The sequence below is a fragment of the Biomphalaria glabrata genome, chromosome 16 (genome assembly GCF_947242115.1).
Source record: "Biomphalaria glabrata chromosome 16, xgBioGlab47.1, whole genome shotgun sequence".
Classification (NCBI taxonomy): domain Eukaryota; kingdom Metazoa; phylum Mollusca; class Gastropoda; family Planorbidae; genus Biomphalaria; species Biomphalaria glabrata.
The window spans coordinates 23,764,656-23,781,855 of record NC_074726.1 but is presented as its reverse complement, the minus strand read 5'-3'; the positions used below and the strand labels follow the sequence as shown (position 1 = coordinate 23,781,855).

At 31.4% G+C, this 17,200-nt stretch overlaps 1 protein-coding gene across 1 annotated transcript in view; it reads right to left on the bottom strand.

Annotated features, from left to right (window-relative positions):
* Positions 1–328: 328 nt before the first annotated feature.
* The window catches only part of LOC106063152 (uncharacterized), a 117,600-nt gene continuing 100,728 nt past the window's right edge, over positions 329–17,200 (bottom strand). Inside the window, exons 13-18 of the mRNA XM_056013966.1 lie at positions 15,429–15,556; positions 12,655–12,744; positions 10,611–10,700; positions 7,787–7,996; positions 6,281–6,370; positions 329–5,190 (exon numbers count right to left, since the gene is read on the bottom strand). Of these exons, the coding sequence (XP_055869941.1) occupies positions 5,096–5,190; positions 6,281–6,370; positions 7,787–7,996; positions 10,611–10,700; positions 12,655–12,744; positions 15,429–15,556 (703 nt within the window). The 3' untranslated portion in view covers positions 329–5,095. The remainder of the gene's footprint in view (positions 5,191–6,280; positions 6,371–7,786; positions 7,997–10,610; positions 10,701–12,654; positions 12,745–15,428; positions 15,557–17,200) is intronic.

Sequence of the window (17,200 nt, the reverse complement as noted above, 5' to 3'; positions counted from 1 at the left end):
TTTACTAACCTATGCGCTGATAAACCAATTTTAGCATAAACTCGGGAATGCAAAAATCATTATTACCTCTTATCAACAGATACCATTGGTTAAGAAAGAAAATCCGCATTTAAGTTGTCAAGATACTCTGCATTTTCCTGCCATCTAATAGTGAATTTATAAACCAGAATATATGAATGAATGAGTTCGAACCATTACATTAACCTTAAGGCGTAAACATAAATATTAGCTTTGAGAACGCATTTTTTCAAATAATAGTATAAGCTACAACCAACTTATTTGCTTTTAAAGAAATAGTTTATTATAATATTTTGAGACATATTTTTATAAAAAAGGATATACAAATAATAAAATGCACAAAAAGTACATAATAAGCTATAATAAAATATTTTGTATTCATTACATAGAGACACATTTTTTAAAAATAAAATATTTTGTATTTATTACATCAATAAATATTTTTTTCAATAAAATATTATGTTTCTATTACATAGAGAAATTTTTTTAAATAAGTTATTTAGTATTCATTACATAAAGAATTATTTTTTGAAAATAAAATATTTTATATTCATTACATTGAGAATTATTTAAAAAAAAATATGATGTATTCATTACATAAAGAAACGTATTTTGAAAATAAAATATTTGTATTCATTGCATAGAGAAATCCTTTTAAATGCGATATTTTTATTCATTATAGAGAATATAAAAAAAAAAAGAAAACAAAAGAATACAATAAGTACCGGGAATGGTATGTAGCTGTAAATTATTTAATACAGTTGACTATTGATAGTCAGTTTCGGGACCGGAGTTGTGTCGGATTAACGAAAACGTTAGACTACCTGACTAGCTGCACTTCAAACAAATCAGCCACGGTCAAACCTCTAAATAATTTCTTTTCTTTCAGAAATAGATCATGTTTATGTTTACGTTTTACGACTTAACTTGCCATAAAAAGTAGCACAAACTTCGATTCTAACAAAACGGCATATAAACTTTCTTATAGTCATAAAAAGACAGTCTAGAATGTATAACTACTAAACACAGCAAAGAGTATTTGATTTAAAAAAACGCGCGAATTGTGAGTCAAAACACGCATGTACAGCTAAAGCATACTTTGTTGGCAGAGTGTCAGATTTCAATGTGGGATTAAATTTTTTGACACTATCAAGTGTCAAATGTTTTAAAGATTGAAAAACAGATTGGGTCTACAAATCATTCAATATAATTATACTTTTTATATCAAAAAGTAGTTATTTCTTTATCATTTTACAAAATATACATTTGATATTAATCATTATCATTTTCTTAGGATGAACTCACAAAATATGGATAGTGCAGCCTAATATGAAAATGCATTCTTGGCACAGCGGGAAAGCACATGTAAAAAAAAGTGGAAACAAAATGTAATTATTAAACAACAAAAATGATAGTTAATGTAATGTGAAAGTAAATGAATAGATAAGTATGAAAATAACTAAAAGTAAAAGTAAAAGTAGTCGTAAAGGAATATTTAGAAAAACAATGTGAAGTTACTGAATCACAGGGGTTTTCAGAACATATTCACTATCCTTAGACAACGTCGTTTGCCTTTGTACTCATATGTCTAAATTTTGGAGGATAGACCTGTTCCTACAGCTATCATCTGGCAAACGTAAAAGTCATCTCACATCTACGTTAGGCGAAGGAATGAAACAAGAAGTGATCTTAAAGTAGTGGACTTAGATCAAAATTATCTGATAGATATAGCCTGGGATTGCACTATGTAGTGAGAAAGGAATGTCAAGGAAAACTGTGCACATATTAGCAAAGGCAGCGAAAAAAATCAGCTGATGAAAAAAAAATGAGCAAAGAAAAAAAAAACAAGAAAAATATAAAAACTGGTCTGACAGATGTAGTTATGTAGGCTACTATAGTCCCTTTAAGACTAGAAAGTTACCAACATTTACAAATGTGAAACTAAATAACAAGGAAAAATGTGTTTAAAAGACAATCTCGTCATTATTAAACTTTAAATATAATAAAATAATTAAAAAAATAAAAAATAATTTGGATCAATTCGGTAATCAAACCAATAAAACTTTAAGCTGCTAGAACATTTGCATTTTTTTATTCAACCAGCGAGGAAGGTATACGTTTGCGATTATTTATTGGTATAATCATTATATGGACATCTAAATCTAATACTAGACCTTAAGTTCTGATTTAGAATTCTTAAGATCTAGTCTAGATCTACTTCTAGATCTAGATGTAACCTATACTAGATTTACGTATATGTGAGCGACGCGTATAAACGTCAATAAAATTGAAGCAGCTTTAAAGTTACTGTTATCACATAATTACGGTAATACGGCTGACTAGTCTCCAGCCAAATTTACATTTATTTATATCTTTACTTTGAACAAATTTATATTTTTCACTGTGTGGCCGACGAGCTAGTAAACGTTTTCTCTGCAATATATATCAACTGTTAATTATTTAGGAAAATCGTTAGAGACATTTTTGAGATCAGCTGTTCATGTTCTTGGATCCAGGTTTCTGCTGGTTTCATGACAATTGGACATGAATAGAGGTATGGTAAAAATGTCCTTATAAATATAGAGTAACTTGCATTTAAAAAGATGAGAATATAATTATGTACAGCTTCTTTCTTTAAAAAACAATCAACTATTTCAAAGGATAATCTGTTTTATTATTTTATACATGTAGGGATAGAGATTCTTTATTCATTAATTTATTTTGTTTTTATTGTTAGCTAAAGTGCATAATTAGCTACTGGATCATGTAAATGTATATCTTTGGTTAGTTAGATCCAGGATTGTGGGAAGTAATAAATACTTTTAATGACTTTAAAATCATAATGCAGTTTTAAAGCAGGATCAATGCCATCTTTAACTGGCGAAAATAGACATTGTAAATAAAAAAACAACACATTTTTAAAAAGGTATGAATGAGTTTGTGTTGTCCGAATCTTTAAAATATTATACAAACATTTCCTTGAAGAAATGTAATTGTTTTCATCAGGTCAACTATTTCTCAATTTAAAAAACAATTTTAAGTGCATATTGTATGAGGGAAAAATTGTCGACTTTATGCATTTTTACTTAGAAAATTACAGCATCTTATCTCTAAAATCAGTCATAACTTTCTTGTTTTTTATTTAAGATTTTAAACTTTAAAATCATTTAAAACCTTATGTTCATTTCGACACAACCTACCTACAAATAAAAAAAAATTACCAGGAATTAATGTATATCTTAAAGCAGCAAAAACTGGAAATGTCTAAAAACAGCAAATATGTTGCACAATTATTTTTTTTTTTTGCACTCTAACGAAGACTAAGAGATTTTACAAGTTTTTCTTTGGAACTGTTTGGTCATCTGTTACTGAAAAAAAATCGTTTTCTTCTTAAGAGGGGTGTTTTTCTAATAAAAATGTAATATACATAATACATTGAATTATTTAAAAATGTAGCATTTCTTTGCATAAAAGGTAATATCTTTGTAGTTTTACATTTTTAAATTACAAAGTAAAATAGTTAGGTAAATCAACACTAAAATAATACATAAAATAAATTTGAACTTTTTTGTGTATTACACTTACTTGCTCTCGCTCAGTGTTTAAAGATTTTTCAAAAAATTAGTTTTAGCAAAACAAAAACAGTATAGATTATTACTTTTTATAATCCAAAGAACTAGGCTTTAAATAGGCTGTATTCCATTGTTTCATTTGCAAAATACGTATATTTTTTTAATTAGTTTAAGAATTACCTTATAAACACTTTTAAAATTAGATACATTTTAATGTAGCTTTGTTAAAACAAGAAAAAAAAAATAACTTAAATCTATTTACCTGCATTGTTAACAACATGACATGAAACAAGAAAAATATTTTTTTTTAATTTTTATAAATACCTCTTAATAGAATTTAAATGTATTTTTATACCTTGAAAAATTATAATTGTCAAACCTAACTGTGCCCAGTGTGTCATATTCGCTAGTATTTCTTTCGCCATGAATGTACATTAACTGTCAAATTTATAGGAAAATGATTAGACCCATTTTCAAGAACTATATTATGTTTTTTGTTTCCAACCTTTTGTTTTTGACCCGTGAAGAATTTGCAAGCCGAGAAGAGGAACTGTACAAATCTTGAATTTTTATTATATGGTATGAGATTTTTCTTTTGAATATAGCTTAAGTTAGAAAAAGAAGAACTTTATGAGATATATAATGGTTGTTTGACGTTTGAAAGCAGTGGTAAAAAACATAGCCCTAAAATGAACCAAAAAAAATCAAAATGGTCGCTACACCACAATAGTGAAATATATTCAACTAAAATAGCAGCAGTTACATATCTTTGCTGTAGAAATACATTGTAAATTAGCTGATTTATACTTTTTTATACAAAAAAAAAAAAAAAGATCGAGAGTCACTTCTAAAATTTTATATTCTTATAAAACTTTGAAAAAAAAATATAAACAGCCCTAGCAAATGAATTTATATCCTCACCACCAAGAAACCAAGAATTAGATTTTAAAAAGTTTTGCTGTAATTTTTTTGTATATAATCTATTTCCCTATCCCATTAGAACTACACTATTTATTTAATTCATAGTTTGTTTTTAAAATCTTGTTATATTATTTCATAATGTTGCTCTATATGTATCCATCTGGACATAGTCTTATTTTTGTTTTAAAAAGGTACCGCTTTCAGACATTGCAATTTCTAGGGCAGATAATGTAAAGGTCATCTGATTCTATGGCAAACGATTTACGGTTAGCTAGCACAACGACCAACCGCCTTTACTTTTCTTAAGCAAAATCAGGTAAATTTTTCTGTTTGGTGGACTTAGTTCTAAAAATTCCGAATTTAAAATACCTGTCATTAGTTTCAAGACCAACATAAATTAGAGCTATTAGGGCCCTTTGAGCATTTTCTACTTTCCATTCTTTAATAAGAAGTATTTTTTTTTAAGATAGAGAATATAAAATACAAATAGTATTTAATAATGCATTACAATAGTTTGCTGGTCACAGACTACACTATAGGTTGAGTTACTTTGTTTTACATAGTTCAGCACATTGCCTTTACCATTAAGTAGAGCTTGGCTTTTTTAAAATATCGACATCGTCAAGCAGAGCACAAGGTTCTCCAGAAATTTCTTCCAATTCACTTTTCGTCAGGGATTCTGTAGAAAGCAAATATATATATATTCAAAGTTCAAAGTAACCTTTACATCTAGTTTGTTTATTACAACAATACCACCACTGTAATTCAGTGGAAGCCTTACTTATAGGCTAAGATTTGACAACTTAGAATCCAAAGCACTTATATGGTAGGCCATCAATTCCTGATAAAACCTAGACTAGTCTAATATAAACATAAACAACTGTACTTCAATGGAAGCACTCATATTCAGTTGCTAATTATACGTTAATTGATTTAATGGTGAAAAAATGGCTAGAATTAAGCTAAAGAGAATCCAGAGGGGTTCATGTGCACCACATTGCACCCCCCCCCCTAAGGACACCCATGTATATTATATCGCTGAAGCTCCTTGGCTACTAGTACAGTCCGTCTTTTGGACGTGTAATTAATAATGTTGAAGGCGCACATTCTATGCACATATTGTAATAGAAAATATCGTCGTCTTTTTCTTTAAGTTTCGACCGTTTGCGGTAAGTTGGCTAAGCTAGTTTAGAGCAGGTAATTTTCTAGGCACCTTTTCTAGCGATGGGAAGACAGCATAAAAGAATAAGCGCGCTTGCCAGTGAATGAAATTCTATCATAGGCAAAGGTTTAGTAATTTTAATTTTTTAGTTATACAGGATTATTTAAAACTCAATGCCAACAGAAAAAAATATAAAAGAAACATTTAAAAAGATATGAAATCTCAACCTTTATCGAAAGATTTAGATAAGAGAATATATGTCCACACTTCAATTCTAACACTTTATGACTTTTTTGCAAAACTTTTTCAGTAAGAGGCCAGAACAATTTTCATGGGAGCATCGCTAAAAAAAAAAATTAGACCCAACAATACAAAACATCTGTGGCTTCGTTATGCATTGTAAGTTTAGATTTGAGTGGTATAATAGATCAGGGTCAGGGGTCAGATAGAACAATACTGTGGCTTCAGTATGCATTGTAATCAAAAGCAGAATAGAACATGCTCAGCGGTTGGATAAAACAGGGTCAGGGGCCAAATATGGGACAAAGGCTGTAGTTTAAGCATTACTGTACTAAGATTAAAGTGCACCAAATTATATATACCATACCATATACTGGTTTGTCTTCCTCTTTGCTTACATAATCAGCATTGTAACAATGATCATAATTATCAACATCCAAATTGTGAAGACTGTTATCTGTAACAACATAATTCCTAGAGGTATTTAGATATTAGTAAATATTTCTTTGCTTTTATATAAATGATCTTAAAAAATATTAATAGTAAGAATTTATTAATATTTTTTTTCTTGTAATTTTATGATCTATTTAAATAATTGTAAGAGCTCTTAAAGTCATAAGGATAAATTAGAGTTGAAGATAGACAGTAATATCAGAGAGTAGAAGAAATGCAGGGGTCTACCAATGGAACGATATAAAAAGAAAAGCTTATTAAAGTAATTTGTAGTAAATCATTCTACAAAGTCCTAGAAATATCAGATGTAATAAGCATGACTGATACTATCTGTTTGACATTTTAAAAACTTGATTTTTGACTTTAAGATACGGAAAATGTATAAAGAACAAAAGGCACAAGCCAAATGCATATAGGTTAAAAAAAAAACATGCCATGGCTATACGTTTAAAAAAATTATAAAGTAGGTACCTATTTTACTTGTGATATTTTTAGAAAAGGATATTTCTTCTAAATAGAGCTTAATAGCAGAAATAAGAATCGCTCTATGAAATATACCATAGTGGTTTTACGTTTCAAAGCAGGGATTAAACATACATTTAAATGTACCACAAGATTCTTATAAATGCTACACAATAACGGTTAAATATATGCAATTTAAATATTAGCAAGTAGGCCTTCAGGTCTCTTCTCAAAAAATACATATTAAATTATTCTTTTGTATTTTTATACCAATAAACGGATTGCCATTATCATAATTACATTTTTAAAATGTAACTTATTAATTATAAACAACATTCTTATCTTATCTTATATAATACAGACGTTACATAAAAAAGAAGATGATTACGTCCTACGCGTCATGCATTTAGTAATGCATATTAACCAATGACCTAAATTCTGCCAAGTCACTGGTTTTCCTAGCTAGCTTTGGCAACCCATTCCATGCTCTCATAGCGCTAGGGAAGGAGCATTTGTACAACTTTATCCAAGCATATGAACGAAGAATATGCCTTTATCTTTGTGTCTTTCTGAATAGTTTATTAAATTTATTTTTTGTATTTCATGATTATGGCTAATTGTTTTACGTACATTAGCACATTGATGTTATATAGTCACCGTCAGGACTTCATCAACTTGTTTTATTGCTGTTTTTTAAAGAAATATTGTATTTTTCTCATAACAAATATACAATTCAATAAATTCATAGTTTAAAAATCTTTTTTTATTAGTTTTACACTACGTTGTTCTGTATTCTATATGTTTCTGATTTCATCTGATCATAATCTGGATTTTGTACTAACACTAAAATTTAAGCTTTCATTTTTAAAGTCTTTTGCGTTGATAAATTTACTTTATTAAATAATAAGCAACACTTTTCTTTCACAAAAGCAAACACTTAAAATATTTAATGCTGTACCATAGTCAACAATATTTGTAGTGTGCTGATTGCAGACTACACCAGTGGCAGTGGTTGTGTTAATTTCTGATGTAACCATAGTTTCTTTTTCATAGTTCAGTTCATTATCTTTATCATCTGGTAGATCTTTGTTCTTTGTATTATCAACTTCAACAGGCAGAGCACAAAGTTCTCTAGAAATTTCTTCAAATTCGCTTTTCTTAAAGGATTCTGCAGAAAACAAGTTTAAAAAAGCTCATGGTCCTAAAATTTTCCTGATTTGTTTAACCTGGCCTTTTTATAGTGTATATTGATTTTCTGACCATGATATCATTAAAAAAAAAGAGCTATATAATAAATGCAATCTAATTTAGTTATATCGGAAAATAGTAAAATAAAGAAAAAAAATTCTAACAGAAATAGATATAATGCAAACAGTTAAAAAACATAGGACAACTCAAATAAATGTTATCAATAAGGTTCATATGGTAGAATTATGACTGTCTCTCTATTCTAAAATGTTATGAAAACGCTGCACAAAATATTTACAGTCATGCTACCATATAAACTTTATGGGTCAATTCACTAAAAAAAAACTAAAATGTGTGAGCACATTCAGGAAGTTTCTAGAAAGGCCTCAGGGAAACTTTTGCATTGTGCGGAAGCTGGCATCCACGAAATGGAAGGCCCGAGAAGATATGCCTCGATTACCGTATTTAAGAGCAGACTGATCACAGATAGACTACACCCTACCTTTGCAAATTCATGGCTCTAAGACAGCCCTTGATCAACTTGTTAAAATACAGTCAAAAGCACTAAGATTTGTCTGTGAAACCTTTAGGACATGCCCAGTAAATAATGGCTATTGTAGGTCCACTAAACGTTAGATGGAAAAGGTCAGTACTGACTTGCTTTGAGCGGTATAAAAGGATGGACGAATAACTTCCAGCTAGAAAACTAGTGAATGTTTGGAGATGCAGAAGACGTATCCAGATGAAGTCTTTAAGGATCATGCCACTAGACTATCTGATAAAGATGGCCTCTCCACCAACCGACAAAACATTCAAAGTTTTCATCTCCTTCCCCCTTGGTGTCGCCAAACGACCCCAGACATAGGCTTGAAACTAGTAGACCCTAATGCAACTGATATAAGTCGTTCATCTGACGATCTTCAAATTCTAGCACAGGAGATCATTAATTCCTTCAAGCCCAGTGCTATTTTTGCATATACTGATGGGTTGGCATCCAAGCACTTCTTGAAGTGCAGGCTATGAAGCCTACATAGACTTTCTCGGCTCTTACTTTATCAAAATATTTGGACCATGTGCTAGTGTTTGCAGTTTTCATGCGAAAACCATGGCAGTTTGTGAAGCCTTAAAAGACATTGACTCTCACCTAGGCGAAGGACATTTGAGGGCAATACAGATTGTTGTGGTCACTAACTCAAAATCTTTATTACAGGCTTTGCAAAGTCTTGGACCATGGCACCCAAATATCGACAATGTCATCATGGATTCACACAAAATAAAGCAACGCTATGGCACCACTCTACACCACTCACCACTCTACACCAATCTACTATTGCAGATTTCTTTGCCCACCAAGGAGAGCAAATTCCACCCATCAAAAGTCTGTAAGTTTCCACCTTGCTCTGGTTATAATAAAAAAAAAATACAGAAATGGAAAAGTAGTTTGAGTGTTAAGTCCCAAAAAGCCATTGGAGTCTGGGAGTGCATGAGGCACCCTGACCACACTTCGCCGTTGTGCAGGCTGTCCAGGCCTGAGCAAGCTATTATAGTACAATGCAGGACAGGCCACTGTCCTTTTGGCTCATATTTCTCAAGGCTATGGCAAAATTTCGATTCACGGTGCCCTGAGTCGTGCGCATCTTGCGTGATGTTTTTTTTTGTGCACAATAATTTACTTTAGTTTCTAAGGACGCGCTTTTGTTGATCTTGTGAATGGCGATCTCAAGGCGATCTCAAGGATTGCTTAATTCTGTTTAGGGACGCAGGTTTGAGTCAAGCCTGATTGTATGGTTTGGGCCTTGCATCCATGGCCTTAGGTTGTGGGCTGAATTGAGACGCTGAGATTAAGGTGTGCGTTGTGTAATTGTAATAATATGTGTGGCTTGTATTTGCTTTAAAGTACTATTGATATTTATTCATCATTCATGTCATAACTTTCATCCATTCATTAAATTGTTAAACGTATGATCTCGTTGTTTACTAATACAAGTTAAACTTATTGTTATTTTTTAACTATTGTTCGTGTTGAACAATAGTCGTTCAGTTGATTGACATTTAGTCGGCATTTAGTCAGCCTTAGTTTTACGTATTTATACTCGTGGCTTTGGTTTATACAGTCGAGGTGGAGAACCTTGGAGTTTGAGGAACTTAAGTCTATCTCTAAAGCAAGAAGCTGGGAAATCCCACCTTCACACCCCGCTGCGGGGAAAACAGGAAACCGTGTCTCATATTCTGTTTTACTAGCTAACCTCCGTTTAGTTGGTCTGGGAAACCAAAATTTTTTGACCTGTATGGTGACATGTATGCATTACGCAAGGCAGCAGGGTTTCTTTCCAGGGCTTTTGCAAGAGAGGATTTGAGCCTCTCAAGCCCTCATTCATATGAATTTTGATAGAGATGATGACAATGACTAAAAGCTAAACCATACCAGCTTCTGTGGCTTAAGTAGGCAACGTAAGAAGAAAAAAAGAAAAAAAAAACAGGTCAGGGTTCAGGGGTTGGATAAAAAAGGGTCCGGGGCCGGATTTGGGATAAAGGCTGTATTTCAATCATTACTGTGCTAAGATTAAAATGCACCACAAAGATAAATACCATACCATATACTGGTTTGTCTTCTTCTTTGCTTACATAATCAGCATTGTAACAATGATCATAATTATCAACATCTAAATTAAGAAGACAGCGTCCTGTAAAAAAAATTCCTTAATGTATTAATATTTTAGTAAATATTTCTTTTTTTATGTAAATGATATTAAAAAATATTAATACTGACAATGTATTTGTAATGTTTTCTTGAAATTTTATGATCTAATTAAATAATTGTAATAGCTCTTGAATTCATTATGAAAAATCAAAGTTGAAGAAATGCAGGGATCTACCAATGGAACGATATAAAAAGAAAAGCTTTATAAAGTAATTTGTAGTAAATCATTCTACAAAGTCCTAGAAGAATCAGATGTTAATAAGCATGACTGATACTAAATAGCACTTAACAGCAGTAATAAGAATCGCTCTATGAGATATACCATGGTGGTTTTACGTTTCAAAGCAACGATTAAACATACATTTAAATGTACCACAAGATTCTTATAAATGCTACACAATAACGGTTAAATATATGCAATTTAAATAGTAGCAAGTACAGTTCTCTTCTAAAAAAAATACATACTGAATTATTATTTTCTATTTTTATACCATTATACAGATTGACATTGTCATAATTACATTTAAAAAATGTAACTTATTAACAACATTCTTATCTTATCTTATATAATACAGACGTTACATAAAAAAGAAGATGATTACGTCATACGCGTCATGCATTTAGTAATGCATATTAACCAATGACCTAAATTCTGCCAAGTCACTGGTTTTCCTAGCTAGCTTTGGCAACCCATTCCATGCTCTCATAGCGCTAGGGAAGGAGCATTTGTACAACTTTATCCAAGCATATGAACGAAGAATATGCCTTTATCTTTGTGTCTTTCTGAATAGTTTATTAAATTTATTTTTTGTATTTCATGATTATGGCTAATTGTTTTACGTACATTAGCACATTGATGTTATATAGTCACCGTCAGGACTTCATCAACTTGTTTTATTGCTGTTTTTTAAAGAAATATTGTATTTTTCTCATAACAAATATACAATTCAATAAATTCATAGTTTAAAAATCTTTTTTTATTAGTTTTACACTACGTTGTTCTTTATTCTATATGTTCCTATGATGTCATCTGATCATAATCTGGATTTTGTACTAACACTAAAATTTAAGCTTTCATTTTTAAAGCCTTTATTTTTGATAAATTTACTTTATTAAATAATAAGCAGCACTTTTTTTACAGAAGCAAACATTAAAAATAATTAATACTGTTCCATAGTTAACAATATTTGTAGTGTGCTCTTTGCAGACTACACCAGTGGCAGTGGTTGTGTTACTTTCTGATGTAACCATAGTTTCATGTTCATAGTTCAGTTCATTATCTTTATCATCTGGTAGATCTTTGTTTTTTGTATTATCCACTTCAACAGGCAGAGTACAAAGTTCTCTAGAAATTTCTTCAAATTCGCTTTTCTTAAAGGATTCTGAAGAAAACAAGTTTAAAAAAGCTCATGGCTGCTAAAATTTTCCTGATTTGTTTAACCTGGCCTTTTTATAGTGTATATTGATTTTCTGACCATGATATCATTGAAAAAATGGCTATATAATAAATGCAATCTAATTTAGTTACATCGGAAAATATTAAAATTATGAAAAAATTAATTCTAACAGAAATAGATATAATGCAAACAGTTAAAAAAAACATAGAACATCTCAAAAAATGTTATCAATTAGGTTCAGATGAGAGAATCATGTCTGTATCTCTATTCTTAAATGTTATGACAATGCTGCTCAATTTTTTTTAAAGTCAAGGACCATAAAAAAACTTATGGGTCGATTCATTGAAAGCCAAACCATAACAGCTTCTGTGACTTCAGTATGCAACGTAAGCAGAAGTAGAATAAAACAGGGTTAGGGTTTGGATAGAACAGGGTAAGGGGCCAGATAGAACATGGTCAAGGTCCAGATACGGGACAAAGGCTTTAGTTTAAGTATTACTGTGCTAAGATTAAAGTGCTACATAAATATGTATACCATACCATATACTGGTTTGTCTTCTTCTTTGCTTACATAATCAGTATTGTAACATCGATCGTCATTAGCAGCATCCAAATTGTGAAGGTTGTTACCTATAAAACAAAATTCCTAAATGTAAAAATATATTAGTAAAGAATTCTTTGTTTTATGTAAATGAACTTAGAAAATATTAACAGTAACAATGTATTTGTATATATTTCTTGCAACGTCATGATCTAATTCAGGGATGGGCAAATTACGGCCCGCGGGCCACATGCGGCCGACCGAAGTGTTTATGCGGCCCGCCGACACCTATAGAAATCAGGTGTGCCCACAGTATATACATATAAAAATGCAAATATTAAAAATAATATCTATATAAATTATTGAAACTGTCTCATTATAATTTTTTTAATTAAACGAAGATTATGCTTATTGGCTATACATCAATACACTCAATTAAAGACACAATCTTTGAGAGTTGGGTAGACTTGGAACAAGATGGCAAGTGTAACAACTGATGGAGCTCGATCTTTGACTGAGAAAAATATTTTTTAAAATAAAAAATATCCCAACCATAAACTCTAAACAGGAATGTTTGCACAAAGCTGCATAAAATTTCTAGCTTACACCAACTGTATCACAATATAAATTAAACTTATAAGAGCTAGGGGTATTAACCACGGGTAGTTCCAAATTATGAACAAAGTAATCCAATATATCGCTAGCTTAGCTTGGGAAAGGTAAATGAGATATAAAATCTCAAGGAAGAAATTGTTGTTACTTAAAGGACATTGACTGTGACCTTGTTACCAATATTTCTAATGAAGAGTGGAAGATTAATTTCATGTTTTTTATAATTGTTGTTGCAATGGGTTTTTAACATATGAAATATAAATGCCTGTTAAATCTTTTCAAACAAGGCTTTTCCATTTCTACAGGCAGCCAAAAGAAAATAGTTTTTGTCATTTTCCTTTGCTGAAAAGTAAAACTATTTTTAGTGAAATAATTAAAAGTACAACACTTATTAAGATTTCTTAATTGTGCAATTTATAAAAGTAAATTTTAAGACGTCAAGAACCAGTTTTCAATACCATCAGCTCACTATTTATCGCAGAAGCTGATTCATCTCCAGAGGATGATGAATACAACTCCAAGCAGAAGAAAAGTTCCAGTCAGTACTACCACGGAAATCTTATAGGTGCCAGAAGCTGTATTTCCACACTTTAAAAAAACCTTGCTGCTGTTCACACTATTTGTGTACACATACATCTGTTCTTCTTCTTCTTCGTTCTTATTTCACATGTTGGATGTTTCAGATCAGTAATTCTATATCTGAGATGAACCGCGCAGTGGTTTCCAGATCAGGCAGTTCTCCGAATAGTCTTTGGAGTCTTGTACGAGACTCTTGATTTATTATGCACAATTGAAGGACATGGTCACCATTCTCTGGTAATGCTCCACAAGGGCAGGTTTCGCTCGTCCCGACATTTAACTTCCGGAACATATATCGTCTCATTCAGTGAGCAAGCTTTTTTTTGTGGTAACTAAACAAGTATAATCACTGGTCAATGTTGACTGACTGTAAATTGACAGCAGTCACGGGGGTAACAACTAGTAAGCTAGTTCCACAGTTTCGGAACATTATGCACTAGTGTAAAAAGTAAAATACTGCACATTAAGTACAACTGTATATTTGTGGGGCTATTGTGATATAGAAAGACAACAGCAATTTTAAAAAATAAAATAGTAATTAGTATTCAACATTGCTACTTCTTGTAATTTTTCAACGTGGAGTGTTTCGGAAAAAAAAAAGAAAAAAACTTGAATATAATACAGTGTAAATATGAGTTAAAAGACGTTCTACACACTTAGCTAGCGTATCTTTCTAAGATATATACATTATGCGTCCCGCCGTTCCTAAACTTTTTTAATGCGGCCCGCAATACAAAAAGGTTGCCCACCTCTGATATAATTAAATAATTGCGAGAGCTCTTCAAGTCAAAATAAAAATTGAGAGTTGGAGAGATATAGTTATATCAGAGTTGGAGAAATGTAGGGGTCTACCTTTAACCACAAAATCGTAAATGAATAAATATATTATTAAATATTTCTTTGATTTATATAACTGATTTTGGAGTAAATAAATAGTAAATTTGTATTTTTTATTGTAATTTTATTTCCATTTGAAATAATAATAAGAGTTCTAGAAGACAGATCGAGAAATGAGAGTTCAAATGAGGTAGGGAGGGGCCTTCTGATGGAGCTATATTGTAACAAGTGTTAACTACGTATATTTTCTAACATCAATTCACTCTGCAAAGTCTTTGAAATACGACATGTTTATGAAGTGGGACGTAAAAATATTAATTTCAAGTATATTTTTTTATTGCTTTTTAAGTATATTGTGCAAAAAACTATTTTAGGTTTAATAAAGTATTTCTATGAAACTTTGGGTATTAGGAACTTGACATGCACGTTTCTTTACACTGACCCTTACCATAACCACAGAATTAGCCAAAATATTATAGGATTTCCCAGACCGCCCACTCCCGATCCACCAAATGCTATTATGGTCTTACTTTTGAATAGATGTATTCTGAAATATTTATATTCTATCTTACCAAGGATTCGTAAAAATCTTAAGCAAACACAATCACAATACATCTGTAAATAATACTCAGAAAACATCATACATGGAACACATTCTATCTACTGTATCCTGTTTAATTCTTAATCCATACTCGCATTGTCGGTACCCAACTATAAACAAAAATTAAATACAAATATATCAAACCTGAAATCAAGTCATTTCTTTGGTTTCTGTCATCAGAATGCAGATAGTCATAATGGTCAGTATCTGGATAATTATGGCCTGCCAGTCTACAATTCATACATTCTTTATTGTTGGAATTAATTGAGCTTCTGAAAAAAATACAGCTGTTAAATTATAATTGTAGAATTGTATATATATATATATATATATATATATATATATATATATATACACAAAAGGGTAAAGGTGTAGACGATGCCATCCTAAATATTTTAAATGGTGTCTACAAACATCTGGACTTACCGAACACTTATGTAAGATTGTTCTTTTTGATTTCTTATCAGCTTTTATCACTATACAACTTCATTTACTCATTGAAAAGATGAAAACGTTGAAGATTAGTCTATACATAATACTATGGGCTAATGAATTATTGACCCAGAGATCGCAGAGGGTTAGGGTAAACAATGTTATATCAAATGAACGCAAAGTTAACACATTGGCGCCCCAGGGGGGTGTGACATCCCCAATGTGGTTCATTTTGTACACCAATGATTTTCAATCCGATAGTCCTTTTTGCTCCTTTACAAAATTCGCTGATGATGCGGCTCTTCTTGCCCTGCTCTCAGAGAGCTCAGACGTAAATGAGTATTTCAGAGAAATAGAATACATTGAAAAATACTGTAAAGATAATTTTTTATTATTAAATGTAAAAACAAAACCAACGAAATGATAATCGATTTTCGTAGGGAAAAGAAGGAAAATGATATTGTTTCTATAGCTGGATAGACTATTGAAATAGTGCAAACCTTTAAATACCTTGGTACTATCCTAGACAATAATCTAAATTTTACTACAAATACTGATTATATCATATCATCAAAAAGGGCAGCAAAGATTACGATTACTAAGAAAACTGTCCTCGTTTAATGTTAGCGAAAAGGCCTTGGCTATGTTTTATCACGCTCACATCTGCAATATTTTAAGTTTCAATATCACTGCCTGGTATGGCAATCTGAGCATTAAAACTAAAAATAAACTTTATAGAATCCTAAATGCTACTGGAAAAATTATTGGCAAAAAACAAACCCCATTTGAGCAGTTGTTTGAGACAAACATCTATATAAAAAAAAGCTAACAAGATCCTCGAAATAAAGAATCACCCTTTGTGTCAGGATTTTGTGATTTTACCATCACAAAAGAGATACAAGACACCGATGGCAAAGACAAACAGACACAAACACTCTTTTGTTCCCCTGGCAATCAAATCATTAAATAAGAACAATCCGATATAAACTTTGTCACATGTAAATTATGAGTGCGTCTGGTCTGAATGTACACTTTGTTTTCTAATAGTTATAATGTTTTTTGTTTGGTGTAATGCACAAATTGTAAGACAAATTTCCATACGGACAAGCCAGGAATTGTTTTGGGGGTGAGTTGTGTTTGTGTGTGTATATAATTAATCTTTATTACATTCTGACCCTTCATTTTTTCGTTTATTGTAACCTAAAATAGATTCTTCCTGGAATGAGTTGGAAACTGTAAACACCCCGTCCTTGCTAGCAATGGGGTCTGGGGGAACGCTGTGAGCTCCTCCACTGGGGTTCGGTGGGGAACCCCTCCGCCAGGCACTATTTCCGGTATTTAAAACAAAAAGAATGCATAATCTAAGGTATTGTTATAACTCTGCAATGCGCACCGCCATCCAAGATAGTGCAGAAAGAAGGTGCAGATGCCCCTTTGTGTTTGTCATGTCTCCGTGTAAATAAACGTCTATGTCTCATTGAGTT